This window comes from Thamnophis elegans, chromosome 6, assembly GCF_009769535.1.
Source record: "Thamnophis elegans isolate rThaEle1 chromosome 6, rThaEle1.pri, whole genome shotgun sequence".
Lineage (NCBI taxonomy): Eukaryota > Metazoa > Chordata > Lepidosauria > Squamata > Colubridae > Thamnophis > Thamnophis elegans.
In genome coordinates this window covers 7129435-7150241 of record NC_045546.1, presented here as the reverse complement: position 1 = coordinate 7150241, position 20807 = coordinate 7129435, and the positions used below count along the sequence as shown (strand labels likewise).

The following is a 20807-nucleotide window of genomic DNA, read 5'->3' as shown; positions in this document are numbered from 1 at the left end:
TAAAATTAGGAACACAGAGGCAAAATTGCAGAGTTGGAAGGGACCTTGGAGGTCTTCTAGTCCACCCTTATGCTCAAGTAGAAGACCTAATATCATTTCAGACAAATGGCTGACCAATCGCTTCTTAAAAACCTCCAATGAGGGAGCACCCACAACTTCTGGAAGCAAGCTGTTCCACTGATTAATTGTTCTCAACAGGGGTGGGTTGCTCCTAGTTCGGCCCGGTTCGGCTGAACCCGTAGTGGAATTCAGGCCTGGATCAGAGCGACCAAGGCCTGCCACGCCCCCAAACTGCTCCCTCACTGCCGCTGAGCTGCGCCATTTTGGTTTTTAGTGACGGCGCATGTGCAGTTCACTGTAAATTGTTCTGCGCATGCACAAAGAACAATTTACATTGTACAGCGCACCCGCGCAGGTTGCAAACCGGTAGTAAAACTGGCAGCAACCCACTCCTGGTTCTTACTGTCATGAAATTTCTCCTTATTTCTAGGGTTGGATCTCTCTTTGATTAGTTTCCATCCATTACTTCTTGTCCTGCCGTCGAGTGCTTTGGATAATAGATTGACCTCTATAATCTTCCTAATACTGCAAGATTGCTATCATGTCACCCCAAGTCCTCCTTTTCATTAAACTAGACATACCCATTTTCAGCAACTGTTCTTTATATCTTTCAGCCTCCAGGCCCCTAATCATCTTTGCTGTTCTTCTCTGCACTCTTTCTAGAATCTCCACATCTTTTTTGTATTGCGGTGACCAAAACTGTAATTTCTAACCCTGCCCTGTTTTGCTCATGAGCTACCCCAAAAGAATCTGACCCGCGACTGTTGATAATAGGATGCTATTGTCACCGTGAAAATTGCAGGGAGGTGTCTACAGATCACAGGTTCAGTGGAAAGGAGACTTCATCTGAACCATGTTTCATGTCTGTTTGTTTCTCTGCAGTATAAAATAGACAAAGCCGTTTTGAAGAGTCAAAGATTGAATATCTCAGTTTGGCATCACGATACTTTTGGCCGCAATAGCTTCCTGGGTGAAGTTGAGCTCGAGTTGGCAAGTTGGGACTGGAATGACAGTCGGAACAAACAAATGATCTGGTACCCATTGAAACCAAGGGTAAGTCTTGATTTGCTAACTGTGAGCTAAATGTTCTTCAGGACACTTTGCCCAGACACCCGCCGGCATAGCACAATCTTCCCTAACGTCTATGAGGATTCTCAGTCATCCATGGTTGTCCCAAAGGTGTTTTTGCAAGAGGCAACTGGACTTCCTGGTTTTTCTTTGAAGATGTTTAACTTCTCATCCAAGAAGCTTCTTCAGCGCCGACTGAATGGGGAGTGTTGTGGCCCAGCAGGAGCCGTCGGAGCTGCCACCAGACTCTGACAGCGAGGGGCCCTATGAGACGGCTCTGGAGGATGTGGAGGACCCTGGACAGGGTTCCGACTCCGAGCAGAGTGCAGAGAGGCTGGTTGGCCACCAGGAGGCGCCTGAGCCTTGGACCAGTGGGGAGGAGACGAGGGAGAGTGAGCCGGAAGCCAGTAGTGAGTTGTTCCTGGATGCACGCCATCAAAGAGCTAATAGGCGTCAGGAACAATTACGCAATTACAGGAGGTAATTGCACTCAGCTGGTGGTCATTAGGCTCCTCTCCAGACTATAAAAAGACTACTTGTGCACACGCCCCTCTTGCAGAAGTCAACACAGGATCGAATGTCGGAGAACATGGTTAGAAGCTTGGCAGGCTGGATTGCTGCCAAGCCTTATCTGTGTTTATTGCTGCCCAAGCTTGTCTGTGCTGGTTTGCCGCCAAGAACCTGTCTGTCTGTTAATTAAATGCGGTAACTTATCTTTGGCTCGGAGTGTGTGTTGGTGTGGGACGATGGGGAGTCAGAACAGGGAGGGAGAGGAGAATGGAAGGATTTATGTTCCTTGCAGACAGCTGGTCAACAGAGGGGGAAGGATACAACATCATCTATCTCCAGTCTACATCACACTCCTTTCAACAGTTCCAAGAAGGCTCCACACCTATCTGCAATACTCAGGTGACCCAGAGGACGCAGACAAGCCTCCAAGTGGTCTCAATGACCCTCTAAAAGGATGCAAATGACCAGCTGTCTGCAAGGAGTATAAATCCTTCCATTTCCCGCCATCCAGTCAGAGCTGAAGAAGCTTCTTGGATGAGAAGTCAAAAGAAAAACCAGAAAGTCCAGTTGCCTCTTGAAAAAAGCACCTTTGGAATTTTCCCAGATATTACAAGGAGTTTTAAAAAGTCACCTAAATCATGCTTTATGTCCTGAAGTAGAAAACCTCTGTGAGCATTGGCCTTGGTAAAGCTTATGGCCCGTGAGAACTTAAAACAAATATAGTATATTGGCTTTGTGGTGTAGAGTTTTTTGTTTTGGGAAAACAAAATAGCCGGTGATATTACGTAGTTGGTTGTGAGGGCTTTAGTCGCCCTTTCAAACTTCCAGAGATCCATTTTATTCCTTTGGGCATTCTGTTTGATGAAAAGATATGTAGAGTTACAAAAGTACAGATAGGCTTTTCAGAAGCATTGCCTGTTTCTGCTTTATTTTTTTTCATTTCTTTTTCCGAATGGTGAAGACTCCCTTAAAAGGATTAGAACTGGAAAACAGAGGGGAGATAAAGATAGCTCTCCAGTATGTCCCACAACCTGTTGGAGGTAAGTATTCCACATGTGTATGCATGTCTGTGTATGTTTGTGTGAGTGTATCTGTCTGTCTCTCTGTGTGCTTTCTGTTGTGGCCCGCCAGCAGCCAGCAGAGCTGGCAGCAGATTCGGACAGCGAGTAGGTTGGGGAGGAACATGGGCCAGTCCTGGAGTCTGGAGAAGGCTCGGATGAGGGCTCTGTGTCGGAGGCAGAGAGGGGACCAGGGCCATATGCCAGTTCTCAACTGCCTTCAGAGTCAGACATGAGTGAGGCAGACGAACAGCTGGAGCCCGTTCCCAGTGTGCGCATGTGCAGAGTTGCCAGACGAAAGGAACAGCTAAAGAACAAGGGTCGACTTGGGAGTAAAACCATAGGTCAGTGATGGTGAACCTTTTTTGGCTTGCATGCCAAAAGCTGGGGGAGCGCAGGGGGGGATCGTGCGCGGGCGTGCTACACTCATAATGCTATGCGCACGACACCAGCACGCATGCGGCACGACCAGTGCTCCCCCCCCCATTTTTGGCATCCTTTTGTCGCCCTTCCCAGGCTCCAGAAGCTTTATAGGAGCCTGGGGAAGGGTGAAAACAAACCCCCCTCCTGGAGGCCCTCCAGAGGCTTCAGGAGCTTCCTTGAAGCCTCTGGAGCACGAAAAAATGGTACTATGAGCAAACCGGAATGGACTTCGGGCTGGTTTTAGCCCTCCGTGGCCTTCAGGGGCCTTCAGGAGGCTTCCCTGAAGGCTCCGGAGGGCAAAAAAATGACCTTTGAGCAAACCGAAAGTATGTTCCTGAACTTCCGGTTTGCCCCTACAGCCATTTTTTTGCATTCCAGCGGCTTCAAGGAAGCCTCCAGAAGGCGAAAAATGGCCTTAAAAGAAGGCCGAAGTCAGCTGGCCAGTGGGTGCATGCGCGCTGGCCAGCTGACAGGCCAACGCCTCCCGTGCCTTGACAAATAGCTCCACGTGCAACCTGTGACATGTGTGCCATAGGTTTGCCATCACAGCCATAGGTGGACGGTGAATGGCCCCTCCCATAGGGAATAAAAGAGGAGCGAAAGGGGAGTGGAGTTTGCAGGAGACAATTGGTTCATTCCTGCATTCTTGCCAAGTATTGCGGCGTCTGAAAGATATCGGCCTGGCCACTCTCCAAGCCTGATAAAGGTCGGTAATTGTGAACTATCTTGAAAGGCTGTGGGAGAGGAAAGACTTTGCTGGAGAGGAATTCATTGTAAATTAAGTAAAAGGGGTTTATCGGGACGAGGACTTGGCTTCTAGGTCAGAACAATTATATTCTGCTACATATAAAAAAAACAGTCAACAGGTAACCCAAAAGTAAAACTATGATTTGAAGCAATCTGTTAATTATCTCTTATATCTGTCTCTGTTTTAAAGGCAAGAAGACTCTGGCTACCGGTGAAGTTCACATTTGGGTGAAACAATGCAATGACCTGCCCATCCTCAGAGGCCCAAAGCTCAATTCTTTTGTGAAGTGGTAAGTACATCGCTCAGCACAATGGCTCCGTGTTAAAGATGCTGAGCTTGTCAGCCGACAGCCACGGTTCGACACCTGAGCACTTTGTGACGGGGTGAGCTCCTGTTACTTGTGTCAGCTCCAGCCCCCCTAGCAGTTTGAAAGCATTTCAAATGCGAGTAGATAAATTGGTACCACTTTTGGTGGGGAGGAAACAGTGTTCCATGCATCTTGGTGTGTAATCATGCAGGCCACATGACCAAGGAAAACGTCTTTGGACAATGCCGGCTACCTCAGCTAAGAAAAGGAGATGAGCTTTCCCTCCTAGAATTGGACATGACTGGACAGAGGAAACTTTTATTGTTACCTTTTTAAGCACAATGAAAATGTGCACAATAGGTACCAGTGTGAGAGACAACTCAGATCAGGTGAACTGGTAGTAGCGGCGGCGGGAGGCTCCACCCACCAGCCCGGACGCTTCTGCGGTTCGCAGCGCGCCCAAACCGGTAGTACAAAAATTGGTAATGCACCACCGGTGTGTTCTGACCCAGCTCCCCAAATACGAGAAACCCTCTGAAGTTAACTCAAAGATTACATTATTAAGAGTGTCAGCAGCCCCGGCAAAAAGTTTCCCTCTCAATGCAGGCTAACACATCTGTCTGGCAGGGGAGATAAATAGTTGTCTGCCACATCAATTTATCTCTGCCCCCTGCTTTTTATCCCCTAGAATTAGGGTGGGGCTTTGCTAGCAGCGGTGGCTCTTCCTTCCCAAGGTCCATGTTAGGTAAGCTCCCCGTTGGGAGAGCAAGTACGTTCAGCGAAGCGTTGTGAGAGTTGTGTTGGAGAACACACAAACCAGCATACAGAGACACCGCAGTTTAAATAGGCATTTATTTTCGTGGAAATAGAGGTATCAGAGTCCATCAAACAGTCCAAGTCATACACGCTTAAGACAGTCAGTCATCAATGTCTTTCAGTTAAGGGATAATCCAAATAATATAGTCCAGTATCATATAATCAGTTCAGTACTCAAAGTTTGCTAGCAGTTGCAAAACTTACAATAGCTCATGGCACTTTCTAACAGCCAGCTTCCAAAACACTCAGATCAGATCAGCCCAGCATCTAACAAACGGAGAGCTAACAGTCATTCTGGCTCCCTCTTATGGCCGATTGAGGAAAAACAGCAATCAATCACATTTTACAGCATGAGTTAAAGAAACAGGTACAACATTGTTACATGATTTATATATTGCCAACCCAACCATTAGAATTATATTCCTAACATTCTCCCCTTTGGGTAGGACAATATATAAATCTTACAATCTTAATCCGTATTCCTCGCAACAACGCTTATGCTTTATATTACCTTGGGCCTTGGTAAAGTGATCTGCGATGTTATCTTCAGACATACAATACTCTAGTGAAACTAATTTACTATTCACACTTTGCCGTACATTCAGATATCTTATATTAGTGTGTTTTGACCTAGTTTTTACAGCAAGATTCGATGCCATCGGAATTGCTGCTTGATTGTCTTCGTAAACAACACTAGGCTCTCGTACATCTATACCCATATCAAATAGGAGTTGTTTATAACAAACCAAATCCGTACATACTAATGATAGACATGAGAATTCAGCCTCCATAGTCGATAGACTTAAATGTTTTTGTCTAATAGATTGCCATCCAATTAGTGCCTTTCCCGGGAATACAACAAATCCTGATGTTGATTTCCGTGTAGACACATCTGTAGCAAAACTTGCATCAGCATATGCAGTCAAGCTCAGATCATCATCATCATTTCAAATTTCAAATCTCTAGGTTCTAAATACAATGCATAATGCATCATTTTCTTAAGATAATATCTTCTTAGCAGCTTGCCAGTGCCTTTCAGTAGGTTCAGCATTAAACCTGGCTAATTGATTTAAACTATATGCAATATCGGGTCTTGACCAATTACTCAGATACGATAAACTACCAATTAATGATTGATAAATACTTTTATCAAACATAGGGCTTTTTACATCCTTGTGGCTAAATTCCTGACCCATTGGAGTTTTAGCTGGTTTACACAGTTCCATCCTAAACGTTCTGAGTAGCTAGTTAATCTTCTTGGTTTGTGAGATTTTGTATCCTCCCCTAGTTTTATCTATCTTTAACCCAAGATATTGCCTAATCTCACCGAGGAGTTTTACTTTAAACCGTGTTTTCAGCAGTGTAATAATCTCAGTAGCTTCTTGCTCAGTTTTAGTGATTAATGCTATGTCATCAGTGAACAATAGCAACAATGAAATCACACCATTACTTTCTTTCTTAAACAAACATGGATCAGCCATGCCAGCTTTAAAACCTATCTTAGTTAACTCTTTCACTATACATTGATTCCATTCATATCCTGATTGCTTCAAGCCATAAAGACACTTTTTTTAACTTCCAGCAATCAGTGTTATTACCAGTGTTTAACCCTAAAGGCTTCTTTAAATATATAGTATGTTGCAACGGTGCATGGAGATATGCTGTCTCAATATCTAAATGAGTCACTACATATCCATGCCTAGCTACCCAAACTAATGATGCACGTAATGTTGTAGCCTTTAGACTAGATGCAAATACCTCATCATAGTCATTGGCTGACTGATCAAACCCTTGTGCTACCAATCTGGCTTTATGGGTAACAGTCCCATCTACACTTGTTTTAATCTTGAAAATCCATTTACAACCAATGGCATGTTTACCTGGGGGTAACCTTACATCTTCATACACCCCTAACTTTTGTAAGGATTTCAGTTCCTTTTCCATTGCTGTTTTCCAAACTATCTGCTCCTCCTTAGGATACAGGGTTAATTCATGATAAGTAGCAGGAACTTTATCTACTTGACACGCTGTAGTAGCTTGATATCTGTCAGGTGGTTGTGTTACACAGGGTTGAACGTCTAGGCAACTCAGGGCTCACCAGTGGACTCTCCTGTTTCACCTGCTCCCGTTCTTCTAGTTCCTCCTGTACCTGCACTTCTTCTTTAATTGCTGGTTTTACTATTTCATCACTAGGGACTACCTGGGTGTTGATAATTACATCGTCAGTTGGTTTTAATTTATTCCACCCTACGTGTTCTATAAACATTGCCCGTGGATTTCCACTGCTCTCCTCTGCCTTCTGGACATCTGCGCGTCAGGCACTGGACCTACCTGTTCCTCCTCTTCCTCATCAGCCACCTTCAGGCTGGTGGCTGTTGACTCTCCATCTGGGGGCTGACGGACAGCCCAGGCTCTGCCTCTCTCTCTGCCAGCTCCATTCCCACTTCCCCCTTGGAGCTCTCAGGTTGTCTTGATGCTGACCCTGACTCCCACACCACCACCACCACCACCACCGCCTCCGCCGCCTCCTCCTCCTCCTCCTCCTCCTCCTCCTCCTCCTCCTCCTCCTCCGATTCGGCTGCTGGAAGGACCGGTGGCCTATAGGCCACAACACGGTGGGAGAATTATACATTCAGACTTGTTCAGATTCAGTTAATGTAGTTTTACAATAAAGTAGAGTTAGTTTACCTGGCTGCGTTTCCTGTCTGGTCTACCTGATAAGACTGACACCATCTCAGACAATCATTACTTCCTGACCTCCTGTTCCTTGTTACGACTGAACTCTTAGAAAAGTGGTATCTGCTGATCAACATTTTCCATAGCTGTGTTCAGCCACCACTGTCAAGCACAAATAACCCAAGGCAGCGAACATATCCAACACTTCCTTCTCCTCCTCTTGTTTTTCCCCGTAACAACCCTGTAGGGTGGGCTGGGCTGAAAGACAGTCACCCAACTCGCTTTTGTGGCTAAGTTGGGATTTGAGCTGGCTCTCCTTGTTAGCCTTTTAGCCTTGTTAACTTTTTGAGATTTTACTTGTAAATTTTAACCTTGTTTTTTAACTGGGTTCTTCACTGTGCTTTTTAGTCACAGGTTTATAGTAGAGTAGAGTAGAGTAGAGTAGAGTAGAGTAGAGTAGAGTAGAGTAGAGTAGAGTAGAGTAGAGTAGAGTAGAGTAGAGAAAATAGAACAGAGAAAATAGAATAAAATAGAGAAGAGAAAATATAGAGTAGAATAGAATAGAATAGAATAGAATAGAATAGAGGAAAAATAGAGTAGAATAAAATAGAGAAGAGAAAATAAAATAGAATAGAAGAGAGAATAGAAGAGAAAATAGAATAGAGAAAAAATAGAATAGAATAAAATAGAGAAGAGAAAATATAGAGTAGAATAGAATAGAATAGAATAGAATAGAGGAAAAATAGAATAGAATAAAGTAGAGAAGGGAAAATAAAATAGAAGAGAAAATAGAATAGAGAAAAAATAGAATAAAATAGAGAAGAGAAAATAGAATAGAATAGAGAAAATAGAAGCGAAGAGAAGAGAGAAAATAGAATAGAATAGCAGAGTTGGAAGGGACCTTGGAGGTCTTCTGCCTAGGCAGGAAACCTTACACCACTTCAGATAAATGGTTATCCAACATCTTATTAAAAACGTCCAGTGTTAGAGCATTCACAACTTCTGGAAGCAAGCAGTTCCACTGATTAATTGTTCCGTCAGGAAATTTCTCTTCAGTTCTAAGTTGCTTCTCTCCTTGATTAGTTTCCACCCATTTTATTTTATAGTGTTTTGTAAACTTCCCTGTGTCACTTAGGTGAGATGAGCAGGGTAGAAATTTGATCAATTAGTAAATGAACAGCATAAAACCCAATAGAATAGGCAGTGATACTGCATAGCATTGCAAAGCAGCAATTGGAAGACAAAAGGCATTCTGTAAATTAGAAAGTCAGCCAAATAAGATTTTATAAGATCACTTTTATTGTTTATTGTTTCCAAATTTTTACCTCTTAGATATGAGAAATAGTAATTCCCTCTTTGCTTTTATACAGCATGTGTAGTATTACTGCAAAATATATACCATCTAAAGCAGAGAAATTCAACTTTAGCAACTTTAAGACCTATGGACTGCAACTCCCAGAATTCTCCAGACAGCATGGATGGCTGAAGAATTTTGGGAATGGAAGTCTACAAGTCTTAAAATTGCCAGGGTTGGACATCCCCCCCCCCCGGTTCTAAAGTGTATGGAGTATCATTTCTTTTGTCTTTGTTGTCCAAAGTACTGTTCTTCCGGATACAAGTAGAAAGAGCCGTCAGAAGACGAGAGCTGTTGCAAAGACGACGAATCCGGTCTTCAACCACACTATGGTTTACGATGGCTTCAAACCCGAAGACTTGAAAGAAGCATGCGTGGAACTTACGGTTTGGGATCATAATAAGCTTGCCAACCATTTCCTAGGAGGACTTAGAATAGGACTTGGAACAGGTACAAGTTTCTATCACTTTCTCCTCTTTCTTTCTTTCTTTCTTTCTTTCTTTCTTTCTTTTTTTCTCTCTCTCTTTTCTCTCTGTTTTCTCTTTCTTCTTCCTCTATTTTTTCTTTTCTTTTTCTTTCTTTTTTCTTTCTCCCTTTCTTCCTTTCCTTTCTCTTTCTCTCTATCCTTTTTCTCCTTTTCTTTCTTTCTTTCTTTCTTTCTCTCTTTCTTCTCTCTGTTTTCTCTTTCTTCTTCCTCTATTTTTTCTTTTCTTTTTCTTTCTTTTTCTTTCTCCCTCCTTCCTTCCTTTCCTTTCTCTTTCTCTCTATCCTTTTTCTCCTTTTCTTTCTTCCTTTCTTTCTCTCTCTCTTTTCTCTCTGTTTTCTCTTTCTTCTTCTTCCTCTATTTTTTCTTTTCTTTTTTCTTTTTTTTCTCCCTCCTTCCTTCCTTTCCTTTCTCTTTCTCTCTATCCTTTTTCTTCTTTTCTTTCTTTCTTTCTTTCTCTATCTTTCTTTTTTATTTTCTTTCTTTTCCTTCCTTCCTTCCTTCCTTCCTTCCTTCCTTCCTTCCTTGCTGAGGTGGTACAGTGGTTAGAGTGCAGTACTGCAGGCTACTTCAGCTGATTGCTAGCTGCATTTCGGCAGTTCACATCTCACCGGCTCAAGGATGACATCCTTCCATCCTTCTGAGGTGGGCAAAATGAAGACCCAGATTGTTGGGGGCAAGAGGCTGACTCTGTAAACCACTTAGAGAGGGTTGTAAAAAGACTATGAAGTGGTATATATGTCTAAGTGCTATTCTTCCTTTTTCTTCTCTCTCTCCTTCCCTCTTTCTTTCCCTCTCTGTCCCTCTCTCTGTGGAAATGTAGAAAACATTTTCAGTGCCGTTGCAACTTCAAACGCCACTAAACAATTGAAGACAACCTGTATATCACAGTGCAGATAACTAATCAATATTTGCTACTAATCTCATTTATTTAAACACTTTTACTAGGCAAAAGCTATGGCATTCCAGTGGATTGGATGGATTCTTCATTAGATGAAGCCACCTTATGGGAAAGAATGATCAACTCTCCCAACACCTGGGTAGAAGACACACTCCCACTCCGGATGCTGATGGTAGCAAAAATGACAAAATAAAAATGACAGGAGTGATAAATTGCTTTCCAGGTGATACGATTTGCTGGAGGTTTGACGGAGAGAAGAGCTAGAGAGATACAGAGATTAATGTCTGGGGGAATCAATTCTTTCATCAGGTGTAAATGTCAGCAGTGGGCATCTTTAAGCTGTATATAACTTGACCTTGCTTTTGCTGGATGAAACATGGGTCTGCATATCACCTGGTACTGAGTTTTAAATCAAACTCTTCTAATCTTGAATAAACACTGTATGTATTAAAACATGAAATGTATTTAAATTATGCGCAGTTGTCTTGTGTGGTCTTTTAAATTGATCCATGAAAAGGAATGAAAGGATTTCACGAAATAAGTTAAATGATTATTGGTGAAGATTTATAAGTTGGTGAAGGAGCAACTTAGAACTAAGGAGAAATTTCCTGACAGTGAGAACAATTAATCAGTGGAACCACTTGTCTCCAGAAGTTGTGAATGCCCCAACACTGGTTGTTTTTAAGAAGATATTGGATAACCATTTGTCTGAAGTGGTGTTGGGTTTCTTACCTAAACGGGGTTGGACTAGAAGGCCTCCAAGGTCCCTTCCATCTCTGTTCTTCTCTTCTCCTCTCCTCCCCTCCCCTCCACTACCCCACCTCATTCTATTTATTCTCCAAAACGCCAGAAGGCTGGGCAAGAAGCAATGAATGGAAACTAATCAAGGAGAGAAGCAACCTAGAACGAAGGAGAAATTTCCTGACAGGTAGAACAATTAATCAATGCAACAGCTTGCCTCCAGAAGTTGTGAATTCTCCAACACTGGAAGTTTTTAAGAAGAGATTGGACAACCATTTGTCTGAAATGATATAAGGTTTCCTGCTTGAGCAGGGTGTTGGGCTAGAAGACCTCCAAGGTCCCTTCCAACTCTTACTCTGAATCAGTTGCAATCTCAGTGTATCAGAAGATAAACTTGCAAATTTGCAATTTATTCCCTTGGGTGATATTCCCCAGAACTCAGTGGAATTCAATCCTGTGCAAGCCCTTACAGATTGGACTCTTAATATTTGATCATCAATATGTTCCACTGATCATAGCCAGGCTGGCTTTTTAAGTAGATATGGACAGGGGCACACTTTCGGCCATTTAAATTGTAAAGCATCGGTATTTAAATTGTAAAGCATCTGTATCCACAGTTACCAAAAAGGTTATCTTTTTTTTTTTGCCAGCTTTATGTTTCAGTGTTTCGCCTTTATTACTTTTTTAATTGTCAGGTCAGCAATAGTCTTCAAGGGTTATCAGCTGGTGCTGTAGATAATGCATGTTTTCAAACTTCTCTGGATAGGAAACAAATGTCTGTTGCATGTGTTTTGTTAGCTGTGAAGTCATGTCGCGAGCCCATGGACAACATTCTTCCAGGCCTTCCTGTCCTCTACCATCCTCTGGAGTCCATTTAATCCCATGCCGACTGCTTCAGTGACTCCATCCATCCACCTCATTCTCTGTCGTCCCCTTCTTCTTTTGCCTTCAATTGTTCCCAGCATTATGCTCTTCTCCAGGGAGTCCTTCTTCCTTCTCATTAGGTGGCCAAAGGATTTGAGTTTCCTCTTCAGGATCTGGCCTTCTAAAGAGCAGTCAGGGTTGATCTCCTCTAGGACTGACAGGTTGGATCACCTTGCAGTCCAAGGGACTCGTAGGAGTCTTCTCCAGCACCAGAGTTCAAAGGCCTCCATTCTTTGGTGCTCAGCCTTTTTTATGGTCCGACTTTTACAGCCATCCATTGCAACTGGAAAAATCATAGCCTTGACCATGCACAGTTCTACACACTTTTGTTGGCAGGGTGATGTCTCTGTTTTTTTAGTAAGCTGTCTAGATTTGCCATAGCTTTCCTCCCCAGGGGCAAGCATCTTTTAATTTCTCGGCTGCAATCTCCATCTGCAATGATCTTGGAACCCGGGAAAATAAAGTCTGTCGCCACCCCCATCTATTTGCCAGGAATTGAGAGGGCTGGATGCCATGATCTTAGTTTTCTTAATGTTGGGTTTCAAGCCAACATTTGCACCCTCCTCCTTCACCTGCATCAAGAGGCTCTTTAGTTCCTCTTTGCTTTCTGCCATTAAGAGTTCCATGTAGGGACAGCCAAAACTTTCATTCCACACACAAACCCTTGGAAGGTTTTATTTTGAAAGCAAGATAAAAGTCTCAGACTCCAAAAGGAACAGCTAGACTTCTGTTGCCGTCTCCGTTTCCAGGGAGATGCAAACTGCAGAGGAGTGCCAGTCCAAGAGAGGCAAGAGAATTAAAACATGGTAAGGAGAGAGTTTACTGATCTAAAGTAACCTTTCTTTCTAAATGATTCTTTAAATGAAAGGGAAATATATAAGAACGACCAAATCCAGAACCTGTAGCTCAGACGATGATGGTAAAAATGGAGACACGTATATAAAATCAGAGGAATTTGCATTCATGTTTATTAGTCTCGTCTCCAGGTCTTCTTGTTTTAATTATGAGAGTATTCAATGTTCAAATTTAATTCTGAAGTTTCAAATTAAGGAGAAATTTCCTGTCGGTGACGACAATTAATCAGAGGAACGGCTTTGCCTCCAGAAGTTGTGGATGTCCCATCACTGGAAGTTTTTAAGAAGAGACTGGACGCAATCATTCATTCATTTTATTTATTTAGTTTGTCACTCATGTACAAGATAACAGGAATAAGAATAAACATGAATAAGAACACAGGAAATAGGTACAAATAAATGGGAACAGTCGGGCAGGGACGGTAGGCACGCTGGTGCGCTTATGCACGCCCCCTTTACGGACCTCTTAGGAATGGGGTGAGGTCCACTGTAGACAGTTTGAGGTTGAAGCTGTGGAGGGTTTGAGGATGTAACAACGGAGTCGGGTAGACCATTCCAGGTGTTGACCCCTCTGTTGCTGAAGTCGTATTTTCTGCAATCGAGTTTGGAGCAGTTTACCTTGAGTTTGTATCGATGTTTGCACGAGTATTATTGCAATTGAAGCTGAAGTGGTCATTGACAGGTAGGATGTCGTAGTAGACAATTTTGTGTACTACCCTTAGGTCAGACCATAGGCAAAGTTCCAGGTTGTCCAAACCCAACATTTGGAGCCTGGTGGCATAAGGGATTCTGTTGTGAACAGAGGAGTGGAGGACTCTTCTCATAAAATACTTCTGGACTCACACGATTATATTAATGCCCGATATACAGTGTGGATTCCAGACAGACGAGCTGTGTTTGAGAATTGGTCTAGGAAAGATTTTGTCTGGAATGGTATGGGATCTGCCATGGGCAGGGGGTTGGACTAGAAGACCTCCAAGGTCCCTTCCCATCCTATTCTTCTGTGTTCTATACTTTTAGTAAGGACTTTGTGTCTCCCCCACACGCCCCGGTGCTTCCTTTTGTAAGCTCCATCCATTCTGTAACTGAACCAGATGCCTTCTTTCATTGTAAATAGACAGTCTACTTATCATGGTGGAGTATTTCCTAACATAATTCTCTATTATACGGATTCTAGGAAAGAGTACTGTAGTATCTATCCTGACCTAGTTTGGTTTTTAACAACTACACTGTTTCATCTAAAAATGCTATTTTAAGTAGGCTGGGATTAAAGAACAAGCATGTCAAAGGATAAAGACTTAGCTCTCTTCCCCATTATAATATATATTGATTGAATGGAATCTGTTGAATAAGGAAGTTAGACTTGATTAGAAAAATACGTTAAATTTAGTTGACTTTAGTTTATTGTCTTTGCACATGGTACAATGAAATTGAATGCCATCTTCAGTGTACATTATAACTATAAAAATAAAAAGACAAACATACATCCTTTACTTTCTATATAATTGAAATTGAAAACCCAATATTGCACTGCACCATAGAATTCAGTATGGTTACTGCTCTGAGATAGAAGCTATTTTTCAGCCTATTTTGCTATATTTGCTGGGAGAGAAGGAATAGAAGCTGCATGGCAAAATTTATCTTGAGTTTACTTTCCCCTTATTTTTTAAAATCCAAACTACATAGTATATTGCTTCCTTGAAGGGTTCCCCCCCCGCCCTTTTAGTCCTTAATCCTCCACCTTCAACAGGTGGCATCTTTGTAGCTTGAAAACTACACAGAGTCAGATTTGATTATCGAGTTTGGACAGAAAATGCCAAACTAGATGCAGAAAGAGAGCAAAACTTCCAGGGTTACTCAGCACTCACAAAGTAGAGAAAAATCCCAATAAATAGGATGTTTTTGACTAAATATTTATGAAAGTTGGTAGTCCTTTAAGAACTTTTTAAATATACAAGTAGTTCTCAACTTACGACCATAATTGAAACCAAAATTTCTGCTGCTAAACGAGACAGTGGATTTTATCCCATTTTACAACCTTTCCTGCCATATTCGTTAAGTCAATCGCTGCAGTTGTTAAATTAGTAACACCGTTGTTAAATGAATCTGGCTTTTTCATTGACTTTGCTCGCCAGAAAGTCGAAAAAGGGGATCGCATGACCCTGGGGGATCGCACCCGTCATAAATATGAGTCAGTTTCTAAACCATTTGAAATTTGATCATGTGACCATGTGGGGGTGCTGAAAGGGTCATTCAGTCACTTTTTTTAGTTCCATTGTAACTTTGGTCACTAAATGAACTGCTGTAAGTCGAGGACTACCTGTATTCCATAGAAAACCCAGAGTACTGGGGCGCCTTGAAATGGAGGCAAAGCAGCTTTTGAATTACCATATTTTTCAGAGTATAAGACGCACCCCCCCTAAAAGAGTGTGGAAATGTTGGTGCGTCTTATACACTGAATATAGCCATTTTTGGCCTCCCGAAGCCCTGCACGCACATCCCATTTTTACAAAAAATGGGCTGTTTTTTGCAAAAATGGAGGCATTTTTCCCTTCTCCCAGTCCCCAGAAGCACTCTGTAGGCTTCAGCAGGACTGGGGGAAGGGGGAAATGCCTGTTTTTGTGAAAAAATGGCCTGTTTTTCACAAAAGCAGGGGTTTCTTTGCCTTCCCCCAGCCCTGCTGAAGCCTGCAGGGTGCTCCTGGGGGCCAGGAGGGAAGACAAAAACTTTTTCCCCCTTACTTACCTCTTCAAAATCTTGGTGCATCTTATACACCGGTGCATCTTATAGTCCGAAAAGTATTATAAGAAGAAGCACGGCTATCTCCTGCTTACTCTCGTCTCTTTAAATAAACAGATTTAAGAAGGACGCAAAAGCATCTCTTGAAAAATACGGTTCGTATTTCTCTTCAAGAAGATTTGAGAAAGGCACCTGTTGAAAAGATGAATGTTTGCCTATTTATTGTGAATTGACTGATGCCAAGAACTGGCACAACTTAAAATCTACTAGATATGGATGGATTTCATGCTGTCTCTTTGTTCCTGGGTAGATCAAAGAGTTGACATCATTCCTCTGTTGAGCACAAACGGATGTGACAGAGGAAAAAGATGGCAGTAGGATCAAGACATAGAGAGAAAACTATGTCAGTTCTGGATAGCCGGGGCCTTCTAAGCTTGTGATGTCACAGAATTCTTGGAACTTTGCCACCAACTGTCATTTGGATCCATTGAACTTCTGAAGGGCAGTTCAGAATTTTTGAATGTTCACCTGAGGCAAGCCACTGGGGAACCTGTGTTTGGGACAGCAAGAGAAAACCGTTTCCTTGATATGCCTCAGGACGGGAAGAATCCGAAAATATCCCAAGATATGGAAGGAGAGCTAGAATGGAGCATGGGGGATCCTTTCGACCAGTTGGAGAAGCTCCACGGCCTTCCTGATGAGGAGAAGGGCGAGAAGGCCCTGCTGCGTTCGCGCATCAACGAACAGGCCCAGTTGATCTGCATCCTCAAGAAGAGAGCCGACGACCAACTCTTGCGCTGTAAGACGCTGGAACAGATCAACGGCGAGCTGGAGGAGACGAGAAGGGGGGATGCCTTGAGGTTGGAGAATCAGACGCGACGCATCCAGCACCTGGAGCAGCGCTTTATGGACTTGGCTGCCAACCACGAAGAAATGATCCGCTTCAAAGACGAGCACAAACGGCAGAATAAGCAGCTCCGAGAAGAAAATGGCCGCCTGCGTCAGGAAAACGAAAGCCTTTTCAGCCAACCTTTGAAAGATAAAGAAAAAGATCTGGCCCAACTTTCTTCCGAGTTCAAGAAACTTTCCACGGATATGGAGGCCTTGAAGAAAACTTACCAGCAGCGCTGCCACTCAGCCGAAGAACGAGAGAATGAACTTCTGGAAAGCCAGAGAGAACAAACCAGAGTCTACACCAAGGAGATGGACTCCTTGAAAAGGCAACTGGACGTCTTAGAGAAAAAACAAAAACCGATCCGCCACCAACTGGAGCAAACAGAGAGGCAGCTAAGAGAAACTGAGAGCAGCCTGCAAGCCAAGCTAGATGTCCTTGCCAAGGAGAAGGAGGACCTGTTGAAGCTGGCGATGGAGAGAGGGAAGATGCTTCAGGAAAAACAACGAGAGATCCTCCAGCTGGAGAAGAAAGCGGAAGATATGGAGAAGGCCAAGCAGGCAGCCGAACAACAGTTTGAGACAGAAGCCGCCATGGTGGATAGTAACCTCCGAGTTAGAGATTTAAGGCGACGTCTTGAGGGGGCAGAACAAGCTAACTCCGAGCTCCGAATGCATTTCGAAGCTTACAGAAAGCACAGCACCGAACTGCTGAACAAAGAGAAAGAGTTAAATAGCAAATTACGCCACTTTATGGCGTAACGGACACATTTAAGTATTCCTCTCCATCGGAAGCCTTCCTTAAGACTCGCCTTTTAACACATATGGGTTGCTTTTCTCCCCCCGTCGTAGTTGCTAAACACAACACCTTTTATTTAGAGTTAGATAGATGGATTATTCTTAGGTGGCTGCGATTGCTATGTTGACCACGCAGCCCAGAGAGAAGTTCAATATTTAGAATAACTGTCAAATAAATGTGTCAAGATCATAATGCTTTCCGGTATAAAGTGGAGATTTTGCATTTAAGCCTCGTGCCATTCCTAACATACTTATCTTTGACCAGGAGTCGCTTAGGTTAACAGTAAATGCATTTTAAGATACTGCTGACAGGTCTGCAGATAGTTCTCGACTCTTAGCCATTCGTTCAGTGATGACTTGAAGATACGGTTAGGTTTTGGTGCAGCTCAGAATCTGATAAATCCAGGGGTGGGGCTCAGTTGGTTCGGACCAGTTCGGGCGAACTGGATGTTAATTTTGCATCTGGTTCGCCGAACTGGTGGTTGCAAGGACGGGCTGACCCTTCCCCTCCCAGGAGTCTAAATGCGGCTCATTCATTATCGCAAGCAAGTTGCAGGGCCCTTGCAAAGTCTCTGGGAGGGTGAAAAATGGGCCTTCTGGAAGTCCGGAAATGGGCCAGTTTCCGGAGCCTGTTGGACATTTTTGCCCTCCTAGAGGCTCAGGGAAAACCTCCGGAGCCTGGGGAGGGTGAAAAACAGGCCTACCGGAAGTACCAAAAATGGGCCTGTTTCCAGCCTCCGGAAGAGACCGTTTTCGCCTTCCTACAGTCTTGGGAAAATCCTCCGGAGCCTTGGGGGTGTGTGTGAAAAACAGGCCTGTTTACGGCTCCCAGAGGGCTTCCGGAGTCTGGGGGAGGCCATTTTTGCCCTCCTAGAAGCTTGGGGAAAGCCTCCGGAGCCTGGGGCGGGCGAAAAATGGGCCTACTGGAAGTCCAAAACCAGGCCTTTTTCTGTCCTCCGGAGCCCATTGGAAGCTCTTTTCACCCTCCCGGAGGCTTGAGGAAACCCTCCGGAGCCTGGGGAGGGTGAAAAGCCCGCCCCCATGTCGTGGTGCGGGAGGCCGAGTTGGCCACGCCCACCATGGCCACGCCCACCCAGCAACTGGGCAGAGAACCGGTTGCTAACTTTTTTCAATCCCACCCCTGGATCAATCCCAATGAACCTCTGAACATGAGGCAACTGGTCATCAGTTTTATTTTGATCAAAGCAAAAGTGGGCGACCTTAATCTCCCACTTTAAACAGGAAGGCAAGGAGAGAAAAGCAGGCAGGTGCAACCCCCCCCCCCCCCGTTTCCTTCTTATACTTTACACATCTTGCACAGATTATCATTGCTATAGAGACATAATTTCTTATCCATGGTTTTATGCAAAGCTCATGGTCCTCAGAAGTGGAAAGGAATACATTTTCTGGCATATAGCCCGGAGTTTGTTACAAATTATATATCTCATATTATATTGTCATAGACAGACAGAATTCACATTTTGAATTTACAGCAAGTTCCTTATAGCAAAGCTTTTTGGCTTTATCTCCTCAGTTAGCACATTAGGTTACAATGGCGCTTTACCTCAGCAAGGAATATCAAAAGTTTGAATTAGTTACACTCTGCACATGCTCTAATCCAGTGTTTCTCAACCTTGGCAACTTGAAGACGTCTGGACTTCAACTCCCAGAATTCCCCAGCCAGCAAATGCTCTAATCCTTTCAATACAACACTGCTCTAATCCTTATAGGGCGGCCTATAAGTGACAATAAATACCAAATACTAAATACCAAATACTTTCAATACAACAGTCCTTTCCACTTAGGATTGTGGCAGCATCCCCATGGTCACATGATCAAAATTGGGGGGGCTTGGCAACCAGCATTTAGTGTCCCGAGGTCATGTGATCACCATTGGTGACTTCTCAGCTGGCTTCCGACAAGCAAAGTCAACGGGGGAAAGCTAGATTTGTTTAAGGACGGTATGATTCATTTAACAACTGCAATGATTTGCTAACAATCATGGTAACGAAGGTCAGGAAGTCAGCCATGACTCATTTAACAACTACATTGTTAACAGATTTTTTTTGGGGGGGAGTGACCATAAGTTGAGGGCTACCTGTAAACCTAATTCTAGATTGAGTTTAGAAAATTGATTTCAGCTGGATGTCGGGAAAATCTTCCCAGCAGTAGTTTCTGCTGCTTGCCATATTTTTTAAAGTTATATTTTTTATTAAAAGTTTTAATATCAAATACGAATAAAAATAAAGGCAATGGAAAAAAAGAGAAGGGGGTGAGATAGAGGGGATAAAGTAAAGAGGGGAAAATAAATGTATAAAAAAGTAGCAACTTGCACATTTTTTTGGTGCATTCAGGTACATCAATAAACTTACAGCATCAACGTTTTAGTTATACCAAATAGTAACTACTAGCCATTTCTACAGCAGTAACCCACTTAATTGCCCAAACTCCAAAATTGTCAGAAAAATGAAATGTCGACTTTGGCCTGCTGTATTCCTTACATACTTCATTTAGTTCCAGTTGGTGACTGCTGCTCCAGATTATCCTTGTCCCAAAGGTGTTTCCCCCCCCTTCCCCCCCCCCCCCCCCCCCCCCGCAAAAGGCAACTGGATTTTGTTTTTCCTTGAAGATGTTTTGCTTTTCATCCAAAAAGCTGTTTCGGTTCTAGATGAAGCTTCTTGAATGAGAAGTGTAATATTTTCAAGGAAATCACGGAATAACAGAGTTGGAAGGGGCTTTGAAGGTCTTCTAATCCAACCCCCTGCTCAAACACAAGACACTAAACCAATTTAGACAAGTTGTCCAGTCCCTTCTTAAAAGATTTCAGTGTTGGAGTACCCATAACTTCTGAAGAGACAGAAAGAAAGAAAAAGAAAGAAAGAAAGAAAGAAAGAGAAAAAAGGTGAGAAAAGAGAGAGAAAAGGGGAGGGGAGGGGAGGGAAGAAGAAAGAAAGAAAAATAAAGAAAAAAGAAAAGGGGAAGGGTGGGAAGAAGAAAGAAAGAGAAAAGGGAAAGGAAGAGAGGAGGGAGAAAGAAAAATAAAATGAAAGAAAAAAGGAAGAAAAGAGAAAAGGGGAGGGAAGAAAGAAAAAAATAGAGAGAGAGAAAGAAAAAGAAAAAGAGAAAAAGGAAGCAAGGAAGAGAAATAAGAAAAGAGAAAAAGAGAGGGAAGGGAAGAAGAAAGAAAGAGGAAAGAGAAGGGAAGAGAAGGAGGGGGAGAGAGAGAAAAAATAAAAAAGGGAGAAAAGGGGAGGGGAGGAAAGAAGAAAGAAAAAAGAAAAGAAAGAAAAGAAAACAGGAGGGAAGAAGAAAGAGAAAAGAAGAGAGATAAAGAAAGAAAAAAGTGAGGAAAGAGGAAAGAAAGAAAAAGGTAGAAAAGGAGGGAAGGGAAGAAGAAAGAGAAAAAAGAAGGTAAGAGGAGAGAGAAGGAGAAAGAGAGAAAGAAAGAAAAAAAG

At 43.1% G+C, this 20807-nt stretch overlaps 2 protein-coding genes across 5 annotated transcripts in view; both read left to right on the top strand.

Moving 5' to 3' along the window:
• The window catches only part of SYTL2 (synaptotagmin like 2), a 40281-nt gene extending 29385 nt beyond the window's left edge, over positions 1-10896 (top strand). For all 4 annotated transcript variants that reach the window (XM_032219612.1, XM_032219611.1, XM_032219610.1 and 1 more), the window contains 5 exons: positions 943-1113; positions 2600-2678; positions 4057-4156; positions 9265-9470; positions 10453-10896. In XM_032219612.1, the coding sequence (XP_032075503.1) occupies positions 943-1113; positions 2600-2678; positions 4057-4156; positions 9265-9470; positions 10453-10598 (702 nt within the window). In that variant the 3' untranslated portion in view covers positions 10599-10896. The remainder of the gene's footprint in view (positions 1-942; positions 1114-2599; positions 2679-4056; positions 4157-9264; positions 9471-10452) is intronic.
• Positions 10897-15663: 4767 nt separating this feature from the next.
• CCDC89 (coiled-coil domain containing 89) lies at positions 15664-19191 on the top strand. Its single transcript, XM_032220006.1, has one exon. The coding sequence runs from the start codon at positions 16252-16254 to the stop codon at positions 17314-17316; it is 1065 nt and encodes a 354-aa protein (XP_032075897.1). The 5' UTR covers positions 15664-16251; the 3' UTR covers positions 17317-19191.
• The last annotated feature ends 1616 nt before the right edge of the window (positions 19192-20807 follow it).

Coding starts and splice junctions, on each gene's coding strand:
- CCDC89 (XM_032220006.1), top strand. CDS start 16,252: ATGCCTCAGGACGGGAAGAATCCGAAAATATCCCAAGATATGGAAGGA.